Genomic DNA, 16,848 nt, shown 5'->3' with positions numbered 1-16,848 from the left:
TGCAGCCAATCATTATCTGCAGTAAAGGATTCATCCTTCTTAGATGTCCACACCATAAAGTAAACCCATTTTTTTTCCTAAGAGAAACATCTGGCTTCTGTTAAGATCTACCCTCCTTTAGCTGCTAACGTCATTCCCCCTCATGGCTCTTTCTGCCTGCTATTAGGTTCCCTTCAGGATCTTTGTTCATGACTTTATCCATTTTTGAATTCCACAACCCCCCCCCCCCCAACCTCTGCTGATTCCTCTCCACTCACTCATTCATTCTCTCCGCCTCCCCCAACTGAACAGCCTTCTTCTCCCTCCTCCCCTCTTTCCTCACCTCCTGTGTCCTGTTCCCCTCTCCCTCTGCTGCAACATTCTGCTCTGCTTTCTGTGCAAGATTTGTATCATGATGCGTGTGGACTGCATCTGGGGGCACCTTTTGCTCCTTTCTTTGAGTTTGGGATGGATAAAGGCTCAGGAGACCAATTACAGCAGGTAAGCTGTAGGATCTGGTTATAAAGGCACTGAAAGGGATTTCACCCATGTGTTCTTATTTGTAAGATTATATGTACATTTGAGATTGTCATTTGGGTTTGGACTGCAAACACTGATTTTAATTATTGTTATTTTTGTTTCTTTGCGTTTCATTGATGGACTTTGAGTCAGGCTGGAGGGTAAACTTGGTTCGGATTGGCACAGCTGCCACAGATGTTACTGCTTATGGCTTTGTCAGAGGGGTAAATCAGAGAAACTTGGCGCTTATGCTGGAAAATATGGACTCATGCAGCAGCCACTGAACTTCACTGGGGGTCCAAAGTGTGAGTGAGAACTGTGCAAAAACCTCCAGCTATGCAACGGCTTCATCGTTACAGAGATACAGCAATTCTCTTGGCTTGGACCTGATCCCAGCTGGCGACAGTTGGAACAAGGAAACATTTCCATTCCAGAGACTGAGATCTGACCTCGAGTGAGCTCACTCAGAGCCTGGAATGCAGCTAATTAATCACATCATCCCTAGATGTCTTGACTTGTCAGTCTGCTGGAAAATTAGCTTGTCAGTTTTATACTAGACCTCAGCTATTGCTGTATATGCACATTTTACATTCTGTTGCTTTCCAAATGTTGGTGGCTGCCATTCAGGGTATCCTTGCTAATGCCAGCATCCAGAGCATCCGTGCTGGTGGGAAAAACAAGACAAAATCACACACACACACACACATATACATATATATATATATATATATATATATATATATATATATATATATATATATATATATATATATATATATATACATACATTTTGTGTGTGTGCACATGTTTGAATTTCGCTCTAGCTTTGATTACAACACCCTCACTCAAGCGCTTCGATTTCAACACATTTTCCATGGCGTCATTCTGAACTGATTTATTTTCAGCAGGAGTCACAATAACAAATACAATTAACAAAGATTCTGTACACATGTTGGGAGAATTGGACCAGTACATCGGATCATTCCCATCCTAGCCCAAAGACTCTCGCCAACAAACCGTATCATGATGACCGAGGCACACCGCAGATAGGTCAGAGATAATTGTGGAGAAGCTTAGCTAAAACAAGGGTTAGGATATAAAACATCATATCAAAGATAGGGGTGAGTGTATCATGCTTTAGGATGCTTTGTTTTCAGCAGAAACAATGAAGCTGGTCAGAACTGATGGGAAGATGAATGAGTCAATATACAGGACTGTCCTGGAAGAAAACCTGTAGGATGCTTCGAGAGACTTGAAACTGTTGTGCAGGGCTCAACTTCCATTAGGAGAACAACCCTAAACATACAGTCAAAGCCACCATGGCTTACATCAGAGAAGTTTCATGAACTGAAATGTTCCAGTAAAATTCCAAACCTAAAGCTCGTTGATCTGTATCAAGACTTTAAAAACTAATGTTTATAGATGTTGTCCAGCCAGTCTGAATGAGCTCAAAGTATTTTGCAAATCAGTCTGTAGATGTGCAAAGATAGTAGACACATCTTCTCTGTAAAGACTTTGTAAACCACATGTTCTTTTCCCTCTACTTCACAATCATGCACTACTGTTTTTCGTAAATTCCATAAATATCCTAAAACAACACATATAAATCTGTGGTGGTAATGTCATTAAAACTGTAAAATAAATCCTGTTTGCAAGTGATGTCTAAAGGATCAACGAGCCACAGTGTGAGCCCAGAAACCCCCGGCTCTTGTTTTGACTGCCTGAACGGTGATTAGACTCATGGAGGCGACCTCAGATCATCACACTGCTCTACCAGAAATGTAGAGTCAGCCCTGAGTAGAACAGGGGCATCACTACATCCCATCAAAACAGGATACATCTGGACTTAGCAGACCCATTGACCTTTACTGCTCCAGAGACCCCTTTTTATGGTTCATAACAAGTTGAGGTCTTTATTCACATCTTCCCTAACAAAGGGTCTAATAAATTATTTATTACCCAATAAAATTGTGAAAAAATATGAAGAAAAGATTCCAAGTTAGTTTTTCCACCTATTTTTCACATATATTTCCTAACATGTCATACAGAAACTGCATAATTTAACTAATATCTGTGCACGATTTTTTACTGGAATGCTGCGTGAAACCCCCATGGAGGCTGAAGGAGCTGGTGCAGTGAGCCAAAATTCAAGTCCAGACTTGTTTAGAATTTGCTCTATGTCATTCCCTTTTGCTCTATTACCTGTGTCCAATTGACATTTGAAATAAAGCTCTCCACAACCTGAGGCAAGAGATAAGTTACCGCAGCTACTGGAGGATGATCAGTAAGTTGTCTAATTTAATTGTTAAAAAAATAATGAAAAAAAGAGAGTAAATAAAACAATTATATTTAGTAGCTGAACTTTAAATAGACTGCACTTATATATATATAGCGCTTTTCCAGTCATACTGACCACTCAATGCGTTGTACACTAGAGCCACATTCACCCAATCGCACTCACTAACGCGCACACATGTATACACCGATACGCAGCACGGAAGGCAACTTGAGGATTAAGTGCCTTGCCCATGGGCACATTGACATGTTACAAGGGGAAGTTGGAATTGAACCCACAACCTTCCAATTGCAAGAGGACTAGTCAATCCATCGAGGCACAGTTACCGCTTTCTGGTTTGGTAAAGCATGCTTAAGACACATGTAATTCCATAGTCATGATTTTTGACAACATTTCACGTTTTTTTTTTAATAAAAAATCACCAAAAAACACAATATCAATAACTACCCAAAAAATAATAATAAAAAAACTCACAATTATTTCTTTGTTCCACATCCTCTTGGCTTTTTTAAGCAATAAATGCATCCTCTTTCTCAAACATGACTTGGATCAGTGGGGTGAATCCTTTTTTTATTTCTACTTTATCTGACAAAAAGAAGTGTCATTAATGTTGTTTCAGTCCTTCAAGCAACGCCTTACATAGTTAGACTTTTCAACTGTTAGATATATTTTTTTCAATATGTGTCACTTTATGTTTGTAACTAAGTAAAGCAACTGACCAAACATCCTGAAGTGATCCCATATTTAAAAGAAAAATTCAATATGCCAACAAACAGCAGACAGCAAATTCTCTTACATTTTCTTCGCTTTTTAACAGAAAGCACATCAGAGAAAGAAGGCCACAACCCTCCATTCGCCTCTGGAGGTTTAAACTAAATGCCTAACACACAGATAGTATATGAAAATCAGAATCAGTAAAATCACAAGTGGAGTGCAGACAGAACACTAGTGTGGCAGGCAGTACTTTTTGCCAATCAGACAAGGTCCAGAAGCAGCGTATGTTGATTAATCAGATTCACAATGTGTGGGGTGTTCGTTTTTTTTTTTTTTACCAATTATCTTTACACATTGCTCATTCGCATGAACATAGAACACACACAATCTAACCATAGAACATGAAGACAAAAACAAATAAGAAAAAAAAAGCATACGGTCTCTTTCACAAGACAGTGTATTTGAAGGCGACAAAGTTTATGACACTATGGTGTAAAGAATCACAGCTCTGCTGTTATGATACTTCACGTAACGTACGTTTTTTATGTTGTGTAAATGTACCTCGGACCGGTACAGTGATCCGAGGTACATTTACACAGTACTGGTCCGTTGTGGTGAAGAGAGTGCTGAGACAAAAGGCGAAGCTCTCGATTTACCGGTCGATCTACGCTCCTACCCTCATCTATGGTCACGAGCTTTGGGTCGTGACCGAAAGAACGAGATCCCGGATATAAGCGGCTGAAATGAGTTTTCTCTGTAGTGTGTCTGGGCTCTCCCTTAGAGATAGGGTGAGGAGCTCAGTCATCCGGGGAGGACTCAGAGTAGAGCCGCTGCTCCTCCATGTCGAGAGGAGCCAGTTGAGGTGGCTCGGGCATCTGGTCAGGATGCCTCCTGGACGTCTCCCTGGTGAGGTGTTCCGGGCACGTCCCACCGGGAGGAGGCCCAGGGGGAGACCCAGGACACGCTGGAGGGACTATGTCTCCCGGCTGGCCTGGGAACGCCTTGGGATTCCTCCTGAGGAGCTGGCCCAAGTGGCTGGAAAGAGGGACGTCTGAGCCTCCCTACTGAAGCTGCTACCCCCGCGACCCGACCCCGGATAAGCGGAAGAAAACGGACGGGTAAATGTACCTGTCTACAGTGCTTTAAAAAAGTGTTACTGTCTAATTAAATTATTTCCCTCTATTTTGTCACATTACAGCAAATAATAGAAATGTATTATATTGGGTTTTTATGTGACAGACCATGACAAAGTACTTTATACCCTTGGGTGAAAAGTTAGTTCAAACTGGATGAACAGTCTGCAAATATCGATGTCTGATGTTCGATGATTCTCAGTTAGATGTGGGTCTTCACATTGACTAGTCCATTATATGAAATTAATTTACTTTGATCTAAGCCCTTCATTGAAGCTCTGGCTCAATGTTCAGAGTTGTTATCCAACTGAAAGGTGAACCTCTGCCCCTGTCTGAAGTCTTTTGTAGCCTCTTACAGGTTTCTTGTTCTGGGTGGCGGTTCTATCCAGAGCCGCCTTAGTCTGGTCCCAATCTTTTTGCAGGCCTTGGGGTGACTCTTGACCAAGGGCAAGATGGTATCTGGAAAGGTCTACAGCAGGAGGGCATGCTGGTACCACAAGGAGGCTTCAAATGGAGTTCATCTGGTGGCAGCGGAGATGTAACTGTTGTGAGTGTACTCTACCCAGATGAGGTATTGACTCTAGCAAGCTGGGCAGTCCTCACAGAGACAGAGAGGTGTTCTTGAGTTCCTGGTTCATCCGCTCACGTTGGCCATTGGTTTGAAACTATTTCAGATGGTATGTCATTTAGTCGACAGTGGTGAGGATGAACTCTTGGATGGAGGAAGACCGGTGATGAAAACCCAGGTCGGTTGGGAGTGGCTAGAGGTTATAAGAGATCGGATGAAGGTTCGCAGATGGGACAGGCAGCAACAAATTCCATGATGTCTGATGAGGGATGGCCACCAGACGCATCGATGGATGAGGCATTAGAGCAGATTGTACTGCGATGATCTAGGAAATTGAAATAATGTGCCCACTGAACGATATGGGATCTGATGTATGAGGGAATATAGCCACTGCCGGGTGGTCCTCCCCCAGGATCTGACTCATCAACGAAGGCATGCAGAAAGGGCTCGATGACTCAATATGGAAATTCCTTCAGTTAATATGAGAGCGATGGTATCCTAGGACAATGTCAGACACATAAGTGAGAAAAACAAAAAAATGTGGTTTGTTTGTGGTGGTTGCCAGAAATGCTGAGATGAATGGGTTCAGGTTACGGATGATAGATTGACGTGAGTCATCAAGCACAGTGATTTTTATAGCAGAAGTAAGTGTGATATGGGAATGTTTAATTTAGAGACTAATTGTGAACTGATGAGATTTTGCTCACCAAATGCTCATAGTCACCAATACCATTGATGACTATAGTGGTGTTCAACAGTAATCGAGGGATTTTGCTTTCATGAACTGCGCCCACCAGGACTCCCTGAACTTCTGGTGGGCATTGTCTTTTGGGCCTTGTGGCATGACAGAGTTTAAAATGACCAGGCTGACTGCAACAGAGGCATAACTTGGCTGTAAGGCTCTTCTCACTGGACAGCCAGGTTGTACCTATTTGCATTCTCTCTAAGACCTTAGACCCATCTTTAAACTTCTTCACAACTACCCTGACCTGTCTGCTGTGTTCCTTGGTCTACATGATGGTATTTGTTCTCTAATGTTCTCCAGCAAATCTTGGAGGCCCCTTGGATTAATACAAAGATCACATTATACACAGACAGACTCTTTAACATTTAGGTAACTCTGAGAGTAATTAGTTGCACTACATTTTATACAGGGGTTGCCAGAATAAAAGGGGCAGAAATACTTTGGCAGGTTACACTTTTCAGATTTGGATTCTTAATTAAGTCTTCAAAACTGTGTATCATGTCCCTTCCACTTCCCAATTGTTTTTGCTACATTGTGTTGACCTATATAACATCTTAGAATTAATAGATGTTATATTGATAGATATCACATCCGGTGAACACTGGACCAGCTCTATACCCTCAGCAGGATTCTGGAGGGGGCATGGGAGTTTGCCCAACCAGTCTACATGTGCTTTGTGGATCTGGAGAAGGCATTCGACCGTGTCCCCCGAGGGATCCTGTGGGGGGTACTCCGGGAGTATGGAGTACCGGACCCTTTAATAAGGGCTGTCAGGTCTCTGTACGACCGGTGTCAGAGTCTGGTCCGCATTGCCGGCAGTAAGTTGGACTCGTTTCCAGTGAGAGTTGGACTCCGCCAAGGTTTCCCTTTGTCCCCAATTCTGTTCATAACTTTTATGGACAGAATTTCGAGGCGCAGCCAAGGTGTTGAGGGGATCCGTTTTAGTGGATTTAGGATTGCGTCTCTGCTATTTGCGGATGACGTGGTCCTATTGGCTTCATCAGGGCGTGATCTACAGCTCTCACTGGAGCGGTTCGCAGCCGAGTGCGAAGGGGCCAGGATGAAAATCAGTGCCTCCAAATCCGAGACTATGGTCTTGAACCGGAAAAGGGTACAGTGCCTTCTCCGGGTTGAGGAGGATGTGCTGCCCCTAGTGGAGGAGTTCAAGTATCTTGGGGTCTTGTTCACGAATGAGGGGACGATGGAGCGGGAGATCGACAGGCAGATTGGTGCAGCGTCTGCTGTGAAGCGGGCGCTGTACCAATCCGTTGTGGTGAAGAGAGAGCTGAGCCAAAAGGCGAAGCTCTCGATTTACTCGTCGATCTACGTTCCTACCCTCATCTATGGTCACGAGCTCTGGGTCGTGACCGAAAGAACGAGATCCCGGATACAAGCGGCTGAAATGAGTTTTCTCCGTGGTGTGTCTGGGCTCTCCCTTAGAGATAGGGTGAGGAGCTCAGTTATCCAGGGAGGACTCAGAGTAGAGCCGCTGCTCCTCCATGTCGAGAAGAGCCAGTTGAGGTGGCTCGGGCATCTGGTCAGGATGCCTCCTGGACGCCTCCCTGGTGAGGTGTTCCGGGCACGTCCCACCGGGAGGAGGCCCAGGGGAAGACCCAGGACACGCTGGAGGGACTGTGTCTCTTGGCTGGCCTGGGAACGCCTTGGGATTCCTCCGGAGGAGCTGGCCCAAGTGGCCGGAGAGAGGGACGTCTGGGCCTCCCTACTGAAGCTGCTGCCCCCACGACCCGACCCCGGATAAGCGGAAGAAGACGGACGGAGGAACGGATATTGATAGATGTGATAAAATGTGTAAAAGTTCTAAATATATGAATACTTTAAAGGCACGTTATATAGAAGGAAGTAATTACATGCAGTTAACATGAAATCCTTAACTGTTTCTTGTCTCACTGCTTCACATTCCTAACAAACACGCTGTGTTTTCAGTAGGAAAATAAAGTTATGCTGAGGAAAAATTATTCATTCATGCAACACATTCTTCACCGGACTCTTAAAATGATTTGTTTTTGCATGTCCTATGAAACTATTCTAAATATGTGTGTAAACATATACTGTCTGTGTTGAGGGCTTGAGTTTGACATCTTCCATTTTATTTTATCCCAAAGGAATGCCTCTTTATTTTGCACCAATGACAGAAAACTCCCTTTATCTCCAATCTTCACAAAGTACAGTGTCAGCAACTCCTCGATTATAAAATGAACTGAATTCCTTTTGAAAATTATTAAAAACAAACCAGATGTGGGAGTGTGAGTAAAGAAATTTTAACATGACTTTTTACATAATCTTCCCCTGTCTTGAACTTGGATGTGTTTTTTCCTTGTATTTGAAATGCAGATTTTAATGGGAAGAAATTAGAAGCAAAGTAAAAACACAGTCTTTCTCCAAAGCAAACTGATGGTTACTTTAGCTTTAATATGTATAAAGACCTCCCATTCTGCCCGCTTCACTGTCCCGCTGACTTTTTCGTCGCAGGCCTGTGTTCCACTGCGGAGGAGATCTGATTGCAGATTCAGGTTTTGTTGGCAGCGAGGGATTCCCCAGCAACTACAAACCCAACACCAAATGCACCTGGCGGATCACTGTGAGTGACTTTCCGCACACTTGCTCATTCCAGACTAACTCCTCTTATTCACAAATGATCTGTCTGTTTTCCAGGTTCCCGAGGGAAAAGTGGTCACGCTTTCCTTCCGCATCTTTGACCTGGAGGCTGACTCACAGTGTCGCTATGACTATCTTGATATTTACAATGGCCATTCAAACTTGGTGCAAAAACTGGGTCGCTTCTGTGGAACTTTCCGGCCTGGAGCTCAGATATCAACCACAAACACCATGATGCTGGAGATGGTGGCTGACGGAGAGACCCAGACCAGAGGGTTTTTGGCCTATTTCAGTGGAACAAAACCTTATGCAAATGGTATGTGGTTAAATGTTGGGAGGGTTGAGGATTTTTTTATTTTTTTTTTACACAAACAAATCTTTTTTTTATCAATGGAGTTATTAGAGAAAAGGAAAGTCAGGATAAAAACACAATCATTAAAAACAAAGTATTTTTTCAAATTATTATCAATATGAAATAGTTACACCCTGAATGAGAAAAACATTTGGAGAGCTCGTATGGAGATAAAATACAAACAGATGAAATAAAACAACAAACAAACAGGGGAATTGGTGGTTATTAAGTGTAATTTATTAATACAAGTTTGTCCTTAATTTTTGTCAAATCAAGGACAAAAACACTATATTTAAGAACATTTTGCTTATTTTTAGATCTGTTTTTGCAGTGTACGCCCAAAGGCAGTGTAGCTTCTGAGGATAATGAAAGACTTGTGAAACTTGCCAGGACAAACACCTTTTTACAAATGGTCGGCCATGATGGTGGAAGGGTGATCTTGATGCAAAAACAATTGAGCGCAAATTTTACACACCTGAAGTAAGGCTTTATGGAAGAGAGTGCTCAAATTCCTCCAGAACAGTTGCATTTAAACAATACCAGTCTGATCTGAAAAAAGGGCCAGCGACCAACAGGCCATCTAAGAATTGTTTTAATAATTATAATTTTATATATCACATGATACACAATCAACATCTAATCTAACAGTTACATTATCACTGAGCACATGTCACCCTCAGCGTCTTGTGAATTGTTTCAGATGAGCAGTTTTGCGGGGGGAAGATGACAAAATCCCAGGGAGAGATCAAGACGCCCAACTGGCCTGACAGGAAGTACCCACCAGGAACCAGCTGCTCCTGGCTCATCACTGTGGAACCTGACAGGGTGAGTGGCTCATTCATTCACAGTGGGCAGTTATTGCTTCTGTCTTCACATGACTAATCTCTTAAAATCTCAGAGTTGTATGTGAACCTGAGCAGAATTGAACGTGGGAGTATATAAGTATAGGCTACACGTGATGGTAACAGTTAAGAAGAAGTGATCAACTTGGGAAATTTGCTGATTTCCTCCCAACTGCTACTTTAAAGTCCAATATGGCCATACCAGGTGCATAAATAGCATCTTTGTTTCTTTTCTGATGGTTTCCACATCATAAAATTGGGGAAACACAATTTTTACATGGTAAAACATTGGCTTGAGAAAATGTTGTTTTATGGTTTAAATGCAGACATGTGGTGAAAATTACTTTCTCAACTGGTGTTGCTAGTCCCATTCATTTAATTTATATTCATGTACAACACTTTGAATTGTCTTGTCACTGAAATGTGCAATACAAAAAACTTTCCTTGCCTTCATTTGGTCTTTCCTAATGGTCACTGCATACAACAATTAGCAAATCTCAGAAATATTCAGAATTGCAGCTGGAAGACAGATTTAACTTCAATCCCAGACCCGTGTTATGTAGAAGACTGACAGCAGCGTATATCTGTGATAATCCAAGCTCTAATGGTGCCCCCCTATGGATCTAGGTCAGTTCTGAATATATATTGCGCTTTTCTTGCCGTACCGAAAGAGCAGAGTACTTTATGCTAGAACCACATTCATACTCACAAACACACTCACATCTTATGGTGTTAGGGAAACCAACATCTTTCAATTAACAAGCGGTTGAGCCACATTGCTCTGATGTTTCTGTTTGTTTCTGGTTGCCAGGTGATCCAGGTGAAGTTTGACAAATTTGTTCTGGAGCCTGACACCTACTGCCGGTTTGACTATGTCGCCTTCTTTAACGGTGGAGAGAGAGATAACTCGCGCCTGATTGGAAAATACTGTGGTGATCAGAACCCTCAGTAAGACACCATACTTTAATGTCTGGACTTTAACGTTACAAAACTGTATTCCTAATCTTTGCTCCATCCCCTGTCCAGGCCTATTATCACCAGTGGCAACGAGCTGCTGGTCCAGTTCGTGTCTGACCTCAGTGTGACATCCGACGGGTTTTTTGGTCACTATATCAGTATCCCCCGCGGTTCTCAACCCTCAACTGACGCCTCAGGACCCAATGCCTCCTCAGAACGCGCAGTTAAACCTGCTGAACCTAAACGGCCCGTTGTCACTGCGCGACCGACCGTCCCAACCACCACCACCCCCAAATATGTGCCACCTCCTCCAGCCAGACCAACAACAGGAGGCGTCACAGGCCCAAATCGCAAGAGGCCCGGTGAGTGAAAATGTGTGCACACGGTTCTCAAGTTCCCAATACTAGATCTAATTCACTCTTCACGTTTTCTTTGAATTTCTAGCTCCTCCAAATCCAGCATGTGCCAGAGGCAATAAAGGCAACAGAAACGTCAGGGCCAGTTTCTGCTCGAGTGAATTTGGTACGTTTTCTGCTGGTGTCACATGATCACAGACAGTACCCTTTTAGGTTATTAGCACTATTTGTAAAGACGTTTTAAAAAGTTTTGAACAACAAACACGTATACATTCCTTGAAAACAAATGCATTCATCATTATTTATTCCTTACTTTTTTTTTTTAGATATATGAGCCTTTCTGGGAAATTTTAATTGGTTGTCCATTACTTTCTGATTCTTTCGGGTGTATTTCTAACATATAAAGCCTTAGACGCTCACCAGCGCAAAACTGCGCCAATTGGCATCTTAGAGTCACCAGGTCTCCCTAACGAACAATTGGGCTCTTCCTAAAGGCCACCTGGTTGTTTAGAGGAAGCCTTTCCTCTCCTACCATCACAAACATAAATGTTTAGACTCAGCTAAATGCTACAGAGACTTCAACGGCAACTGTGTGATTTGTTCCGATGAGAACAAGCCTGAGCTCTTCAGCAAGCAGTAGCGGTTTCTGGTATAGGAAGTATGGCTCTTCCCCAAGACCCCTCTGTGTTCGGGGTTTGACATAATTGTGTAAAAAGGTCAGTTTCATCCGAAGTAGTTTGGTATTGCTTTTTACCATGCCCAGTAAGTGAAAAGTAGGGTAGGCACCAACTAGTGTTTTCCACAGTGTTAATATTATAAGTAAACATGGGCGTACACTACTGATGCTTGATGATGCTGATGTCCATATCTTATTTAAGTTTCCTAATAAGGTCAAAGTTATAGTTTCACCGTAAATGTCAAACACTGGACTAGATTAGTTTATTAGCAGTTAGAACAGTGTCACTAAAAGGAGATTCTTGAATACACAGAGATTCAATAAATCCTAATCGTGTTGATAAAAAGAATAAAAAAAAAACATTTTCTGCTTGTTGATATAAAGGCAAACCTACATTTAGTAAAGCATGAAAACTACAATTTATAAACAGGTCAGACTTATGTGAATTACTCCTCACTGATCACAGGTACTTCAGAATGTTATGACTTGTAAACCGACAAAGAAATATTGTTCTCCTAAAAACAAAAAAAGTTAAATTCAATAAATCTCAAGTGCGATTCTCAGAGGCAGAAGGGGAGGGTTGCCCGGGGCAACGTCACGCAAGAGCTGTCAGGAACAAATACAACCGAAGAGGAACTTTGTGGGAAAGTTTTTCATAGTTACTGTTAAGTATGATGGAGGGCTTGTGATGTGCCTCTACTAAATTTGGTCAAATAAACATAAAAATGGTTAATCAAATAAAAAAACACTTTTTTCAATGAATGTATCAGTCCACGGATGTAATTCTTACAGAACGCAGGTGCAGTGAGCTAATTGGAGAAGTCCCTTGGAAGAGACCCAGGATTCTGTATTATAGAGAAATTGTAGCAAGAGGAACGGGCATATATCCCCCTTTCTGAGTCCACCAATCATGTGAAGGTGTGGTCCTATTGGCAAAACAGTATTCGTAAAAATCTTTTGCATCGGGGCGACAAACATCGTGAAACTTGAAAGGTTCCCCCCCCCCACGACTGAATAAGTGTGCTCAAACTAAAGGTTGACTTTTTAAAAATTTTCAGCGTGAGGTAATGTTCCTTCGAAGTATTTTTTTTTTTTTTACTATCTTGCCAAGGGTGCCAATACGTGTGGAGGGCAGTGTATGTTCTAACGAGGATGATGTGTTTTAATGGGACACTCCTTCATTTTTCAGTGATAACTGGAAAGGTAACCTCCATGGCCCCAGGCCCCCGAGGCAGTCTTTCCATTAACATCTCCCTCATCAAGGCCTACAAATCAGGACGCCTGACCATTACACAGGTTGGAGAGACCATGGCAGTGAAGCTGGTGTCACAGGACAGAAGGTGTCCCATGATTCGGCGAGGTAAGAGTTGGTTGAATTCATCAAAACGAAAAGTCTTCAGGATCTCTGTATGCAATAACAAATAAATATTTATGCCAGAATCGTTTATCTCACCTGTTCTGTTAGGTGTCAAGTACATCCTCATGGGTCAGGTGGATGAAGATGGACGTGGCACTTTGGTACCTAGTGCATTCACTTCTCCGTACAAAGCCGTGCACCACAAACTTTTGGAGAAGCTCAACAGCCAAGCGTGTTAAATCCAAAACTGCTGCCCTGGCCTGAAAATTAAATCTACAATCTCACTAAAATGAAGACACTGCAAAGTGAATCATAGACATATAAGGACACAATATAACAAAACAGTTTGACTTTATTTTATATATGACTTTAAATGTTATATTGTGAAACACACACTAAACTTTGTATTTGTAATGTATGTACATATCTAAAAAATAAAGGTTTTATATCACTTTTAAAAGGTCTTAGCATTAAACCATTATTTCTCTGCTAAGGTAAATATTTTGTTTCCACCTTGTGGACATCAAGGGTAATGCTCATGATTTGTTGTTCTTGTACTTATTAAATGAACTATTTCAGTAAGATTAAATATATATTTATATTTATAAATCTATATTATACATTTATATTTAAAATATGAATATTTTATGACAGGGAAATAATCAGTATTGCTCTAAAAATAGTTCTTATGTTATACCCTTTTAAAAGCTGTGGGGGAAAACATGCTCTGTGGAGACCTAATCCCACAAGGCATCTGGCACAAATAACAGACTTTCCTGAACATCACTATTAAAGGGCATAGTCACGTAATATGACTCCCCAAACGTCTATACTAGTGGTTCATTCTGGTTGCATATTAAGGTTTTCGAATTGAATCATCGCACCCTGTTGGCTTATTATATTTATGTTTGGGTTTTAAACTTTGCTCTGTTTGTTAGTAAACAAAGTGATTTTGTGAATATGTACCATAACAAGACTATGTGACCATAAGTACGATACTCCGCATGTTAGCAATGAGTAAAGAAGGAGAAGCAATGGAGCTGAGTGATTCAGTGCAAAAAGGAAGAGGTTAAGTATCGCTAACCCCGCAGATTGGTTTGGTCTTTGACCGCGATGAGCTGTCACTTTACTGCGAGGTATTGCAGGACGGTGTACTGGCGCTTATATTAGCTGCGTCAATAGTCACCAGCTAGCTTTCTGATGATGACTATCCATCATCAGTGCCATTGTACTGCCAGCAGATGGCCCAACAATGGTAATGTCTGCTGATTGTGTCAAGTGTACTAACTAATTAAACACTATCAGGATGAATGCTTTATTATTTTATTTGAAGATTAATATATGTTTTTTTTCTTTTCATTGTCAAAATACGTGACTAGGACCCTTTAAAGGAGAATAGAGTAAGTTCCAGGACTTTTACAGACATCTGCCCCTGTTGTTGACAAGTTGAAATGTAGAGGAAAAGCATCTGCAGTTGCGGCTGCAGATGCTTGCTAAACAAAGAGATACATTTAACAATGTATTCCTTTATTTAGCAAACAGGGGCCTCGGGAGTGCATAGGGGAATCATGCACAACCACAACAGTTTGCTGCCTCTTTGTGCTGGTCACCAGCCCGGTCACACACTGCTGTGGGATGACATCCCATTCCTTCACCAGTCAGCCTGTGTGGTGGTGTTGGGCACTCTGACATGAACTTCATGCCCAAGCTGATCCCATGAGTGTTCAGCTAGGTTTTAGCTTTGGGCTCAGGGGAGATCGTTCCGTTATATACTCCCAATTTGTGGGTGTGTTGCCTGATAAACCCAACACTGTGGGGCCTAGAACTGACATAGAGGATAGAGTTCAGTCCCTAAGGGCGCGTTCACATTGGTGCGACAAAGTTTCCACTTTTGCTTGCTGTCGCTTGCCTGACATTAACGCCGGCCGTTAGCACAGCATGCTACAGTAATTGCACAGCGGGCGGCCAATCAGAAATGTAGCAGTACAATGGCGCTATCTAGTGACGCTTTCACTTCCCACCCATTCCAGCCTCCTCACTCACTCCTCTCCAGATGTGCTCCTTTCTGGACTTGTCTCAGTAGTAATCATTGGTTCAGTCATACAACCCAGGCAGACTACCATTATCCATTTTTCTTCCATGTTGAATGAAAACCACTTAGTATCCGCTGTGGTCCTTCACCCCACTTCACAGCCATATTCAGTTCCTGATTGGTTGTCATGGCGTGACAAGACACAAAAGTTCAGCTTTTTCAACTCCAACAACTGTCCATTGCAGGTTTCATGTCGCTCTGGTTTCACTTTAATCGCCAAAATCTTGTGTTTTCCGTCGTTAGAATTGCCTCTGTTGCCTCGCTTAGCGTCGCTTTGCGTCACATCGCTCCGGTGTGACACCTGTGCATAGAGATATCCTGTAGATCTGTCACTTGGCCTGCCACATTGGCGCTCAGTGTGAACGCCCCTTTAGAAAGGAGATGTGGGATTGTGTTTCATAATCTCAATTTACCATCTGTCTGACTTTAGATTTCCTCCAATGATTACAAGCTTGGTTTTTCCAGTGAGGGAGGTACATCTTCATCCCAATATCTCTACCAAAAGATGCTTGGCATTTGCAGAAAATATGTGGAAAGTTTTTCCTTCTGCTGCTAAGCCACAAATGCCTTTTCCACAAATGTGGCACTGTTTTCTATCAGTTTTAGATTTATGGCTAAGTAGCATTGTTGCAAGAAAGAAACTATGTCAAGTCAAGAGGGATCATATTTCTCCAATTTTAGCTTCCCTTCATTGGCTTCCTGTTAAATCAAGAATAGAATTTAAAATTCTTCTTCTAACGTATAAAGCCCTTAATAATCAAGCTCCATCATATATCAGAGCTCTGATTACCCCGTATGTTCCTAACAGAGCACTTCGCTCTCAGACTGCAGGTCTGCTGGTGGTTCCTAGAGTCTCTAAAAGTAGAATGGGAGGCAGATCCTTTAGCTATCAGGCTCCTCTCCTGTGGAACCAACTCCCAGTTTTGGTCCGTGAGGCAGACACCCTGTCTACTTTTAAGACTAGGCTTAAAACTTTTCTTTTTGACAAAAATTATAACTAGTGACTCATGTTACTCTCAGCTACCTTTATAGTTTTACTGCTATAGGCTTAGGTTACTGGAGTATATCAGGATCTAATTTTCTCACTATATTGAGTTCTACTGTTCTTCAATTATGCATTATGTGTTGTCATTTCTGCTTTAACTTTCTGTTCTCTCTCTTTTCTCTTCATAGTAGGTACACCTGGTCTGGCGTTCTGTTAACTTTGACATCATCCAGAGAAGACGACTCACCTGCTACTACCATCTAATGTAGAACAGATTACTAGATCAATGTGTGCTTCTGTGCTTTTTTGTCTCTCTTGTTGTGTCTCTGTTCTGTCTTCTGTAACCCCAGTCGGTCGAGGCAGATGACCGTTCATACTGAGCCCGGTTCTGCCGGAGGTTTTTTTTTTCCCGTTAATGGGTGGTTTTTCTTCCCACTGTCGCTTCATGCTTGCTCAGTATGAGGGATTGCAGCAAAGCCATGTACAATGCAGATGACTCTTCCTGTGGCTCTACGGTTCCCCAGGAGTGAATGCTGCTTGTCGGGACTTTGATGCAATCAACTGGTTTCCTTATATAGGAAATTTTTGACCAATCTGTATAATCTGACCCAATCTGTATAATATGATTGAACTTGACTTTGTAAAGTGCCTTGAGATGACA

The 16,848-nt window shown here is 42.2% G+C and overlaps 1 protein-coding gene across 1 annotated transcript; it reads left to right on the top strand.

Moving 5' to 3' along the window:
• Positions 1 to 316: 316 nt before the first annotated feature.
• Positions 317 to 13,570, top strand: pcolcea (procollagen C-endopeptidase enhancer a). Its single transcript, XM_012871269.3, has 9 exons — positions 317 to 480; positions 8,445 to 8,553; positions 8,628 to 8,886; positions 9,623 to 9,747; positions 10,576 to 10,712; positions 10,791 to 11,083; positions 11,166 to 11,243; positions 12,943 to 13,113; positions 13,219 to 13,570. Exons 1-9 carry the CDS (start codon positions 392 to 394, stop codon positions 13,347 to 13,349), a joined length of 1,392 nt encoding a protein of 463 aa, XP_012726723.2. The 5' UTR covers positions 317 to 391; the 3' UTR covers positions 13,350 to 13,570.
• The last annotated feature ends 3,278 nt before the right edge of the window (positions 13,571 to 16,848 follow it).

The sequence above is a fragment of the Fundulus heteroclitus genome, chromosome 11 (genome assembly GCF_011125445.2).
Source record: "Fundulus heteroclitus isolate FHET01 chromosome 11, MU-UCD_Fhet_4.1, whole genome shotgun sequence".
Taxonomy (NCBI): Eukaryota; Metazoa; Chordata; class Actinopteri; order Cyprinodontiformes; family Fundulidae; genus Fundulus; species Fundulus heteroclitus.
This window is presented reverse-complemented; position numbering and strand designations above follow the sequence as displayed.

Coding starts and splice junctions, on each gene's coding strand:
- pcolcea (XM_012871269.3), top strand. CDS start 392: ATGATGCGTGTGGACTGCATCTGGGGGCACCTTTTGCTCCTTTCTTTG. Junction 481..8,444: donor CAGGAGACCAATTACAGCAG/GTAAGCTGTAGG, acceptor TTTTCGTCGCAG/GCCTGTGTTCCACTGCGGAG. Junction 9,748..10,575: donor TCACTGTGGAACCTGACAGG/GTGAGTGGCTCA, acceptor TCTGGTTGCCAG/GTGATCCAGGTGAAGTTTGA.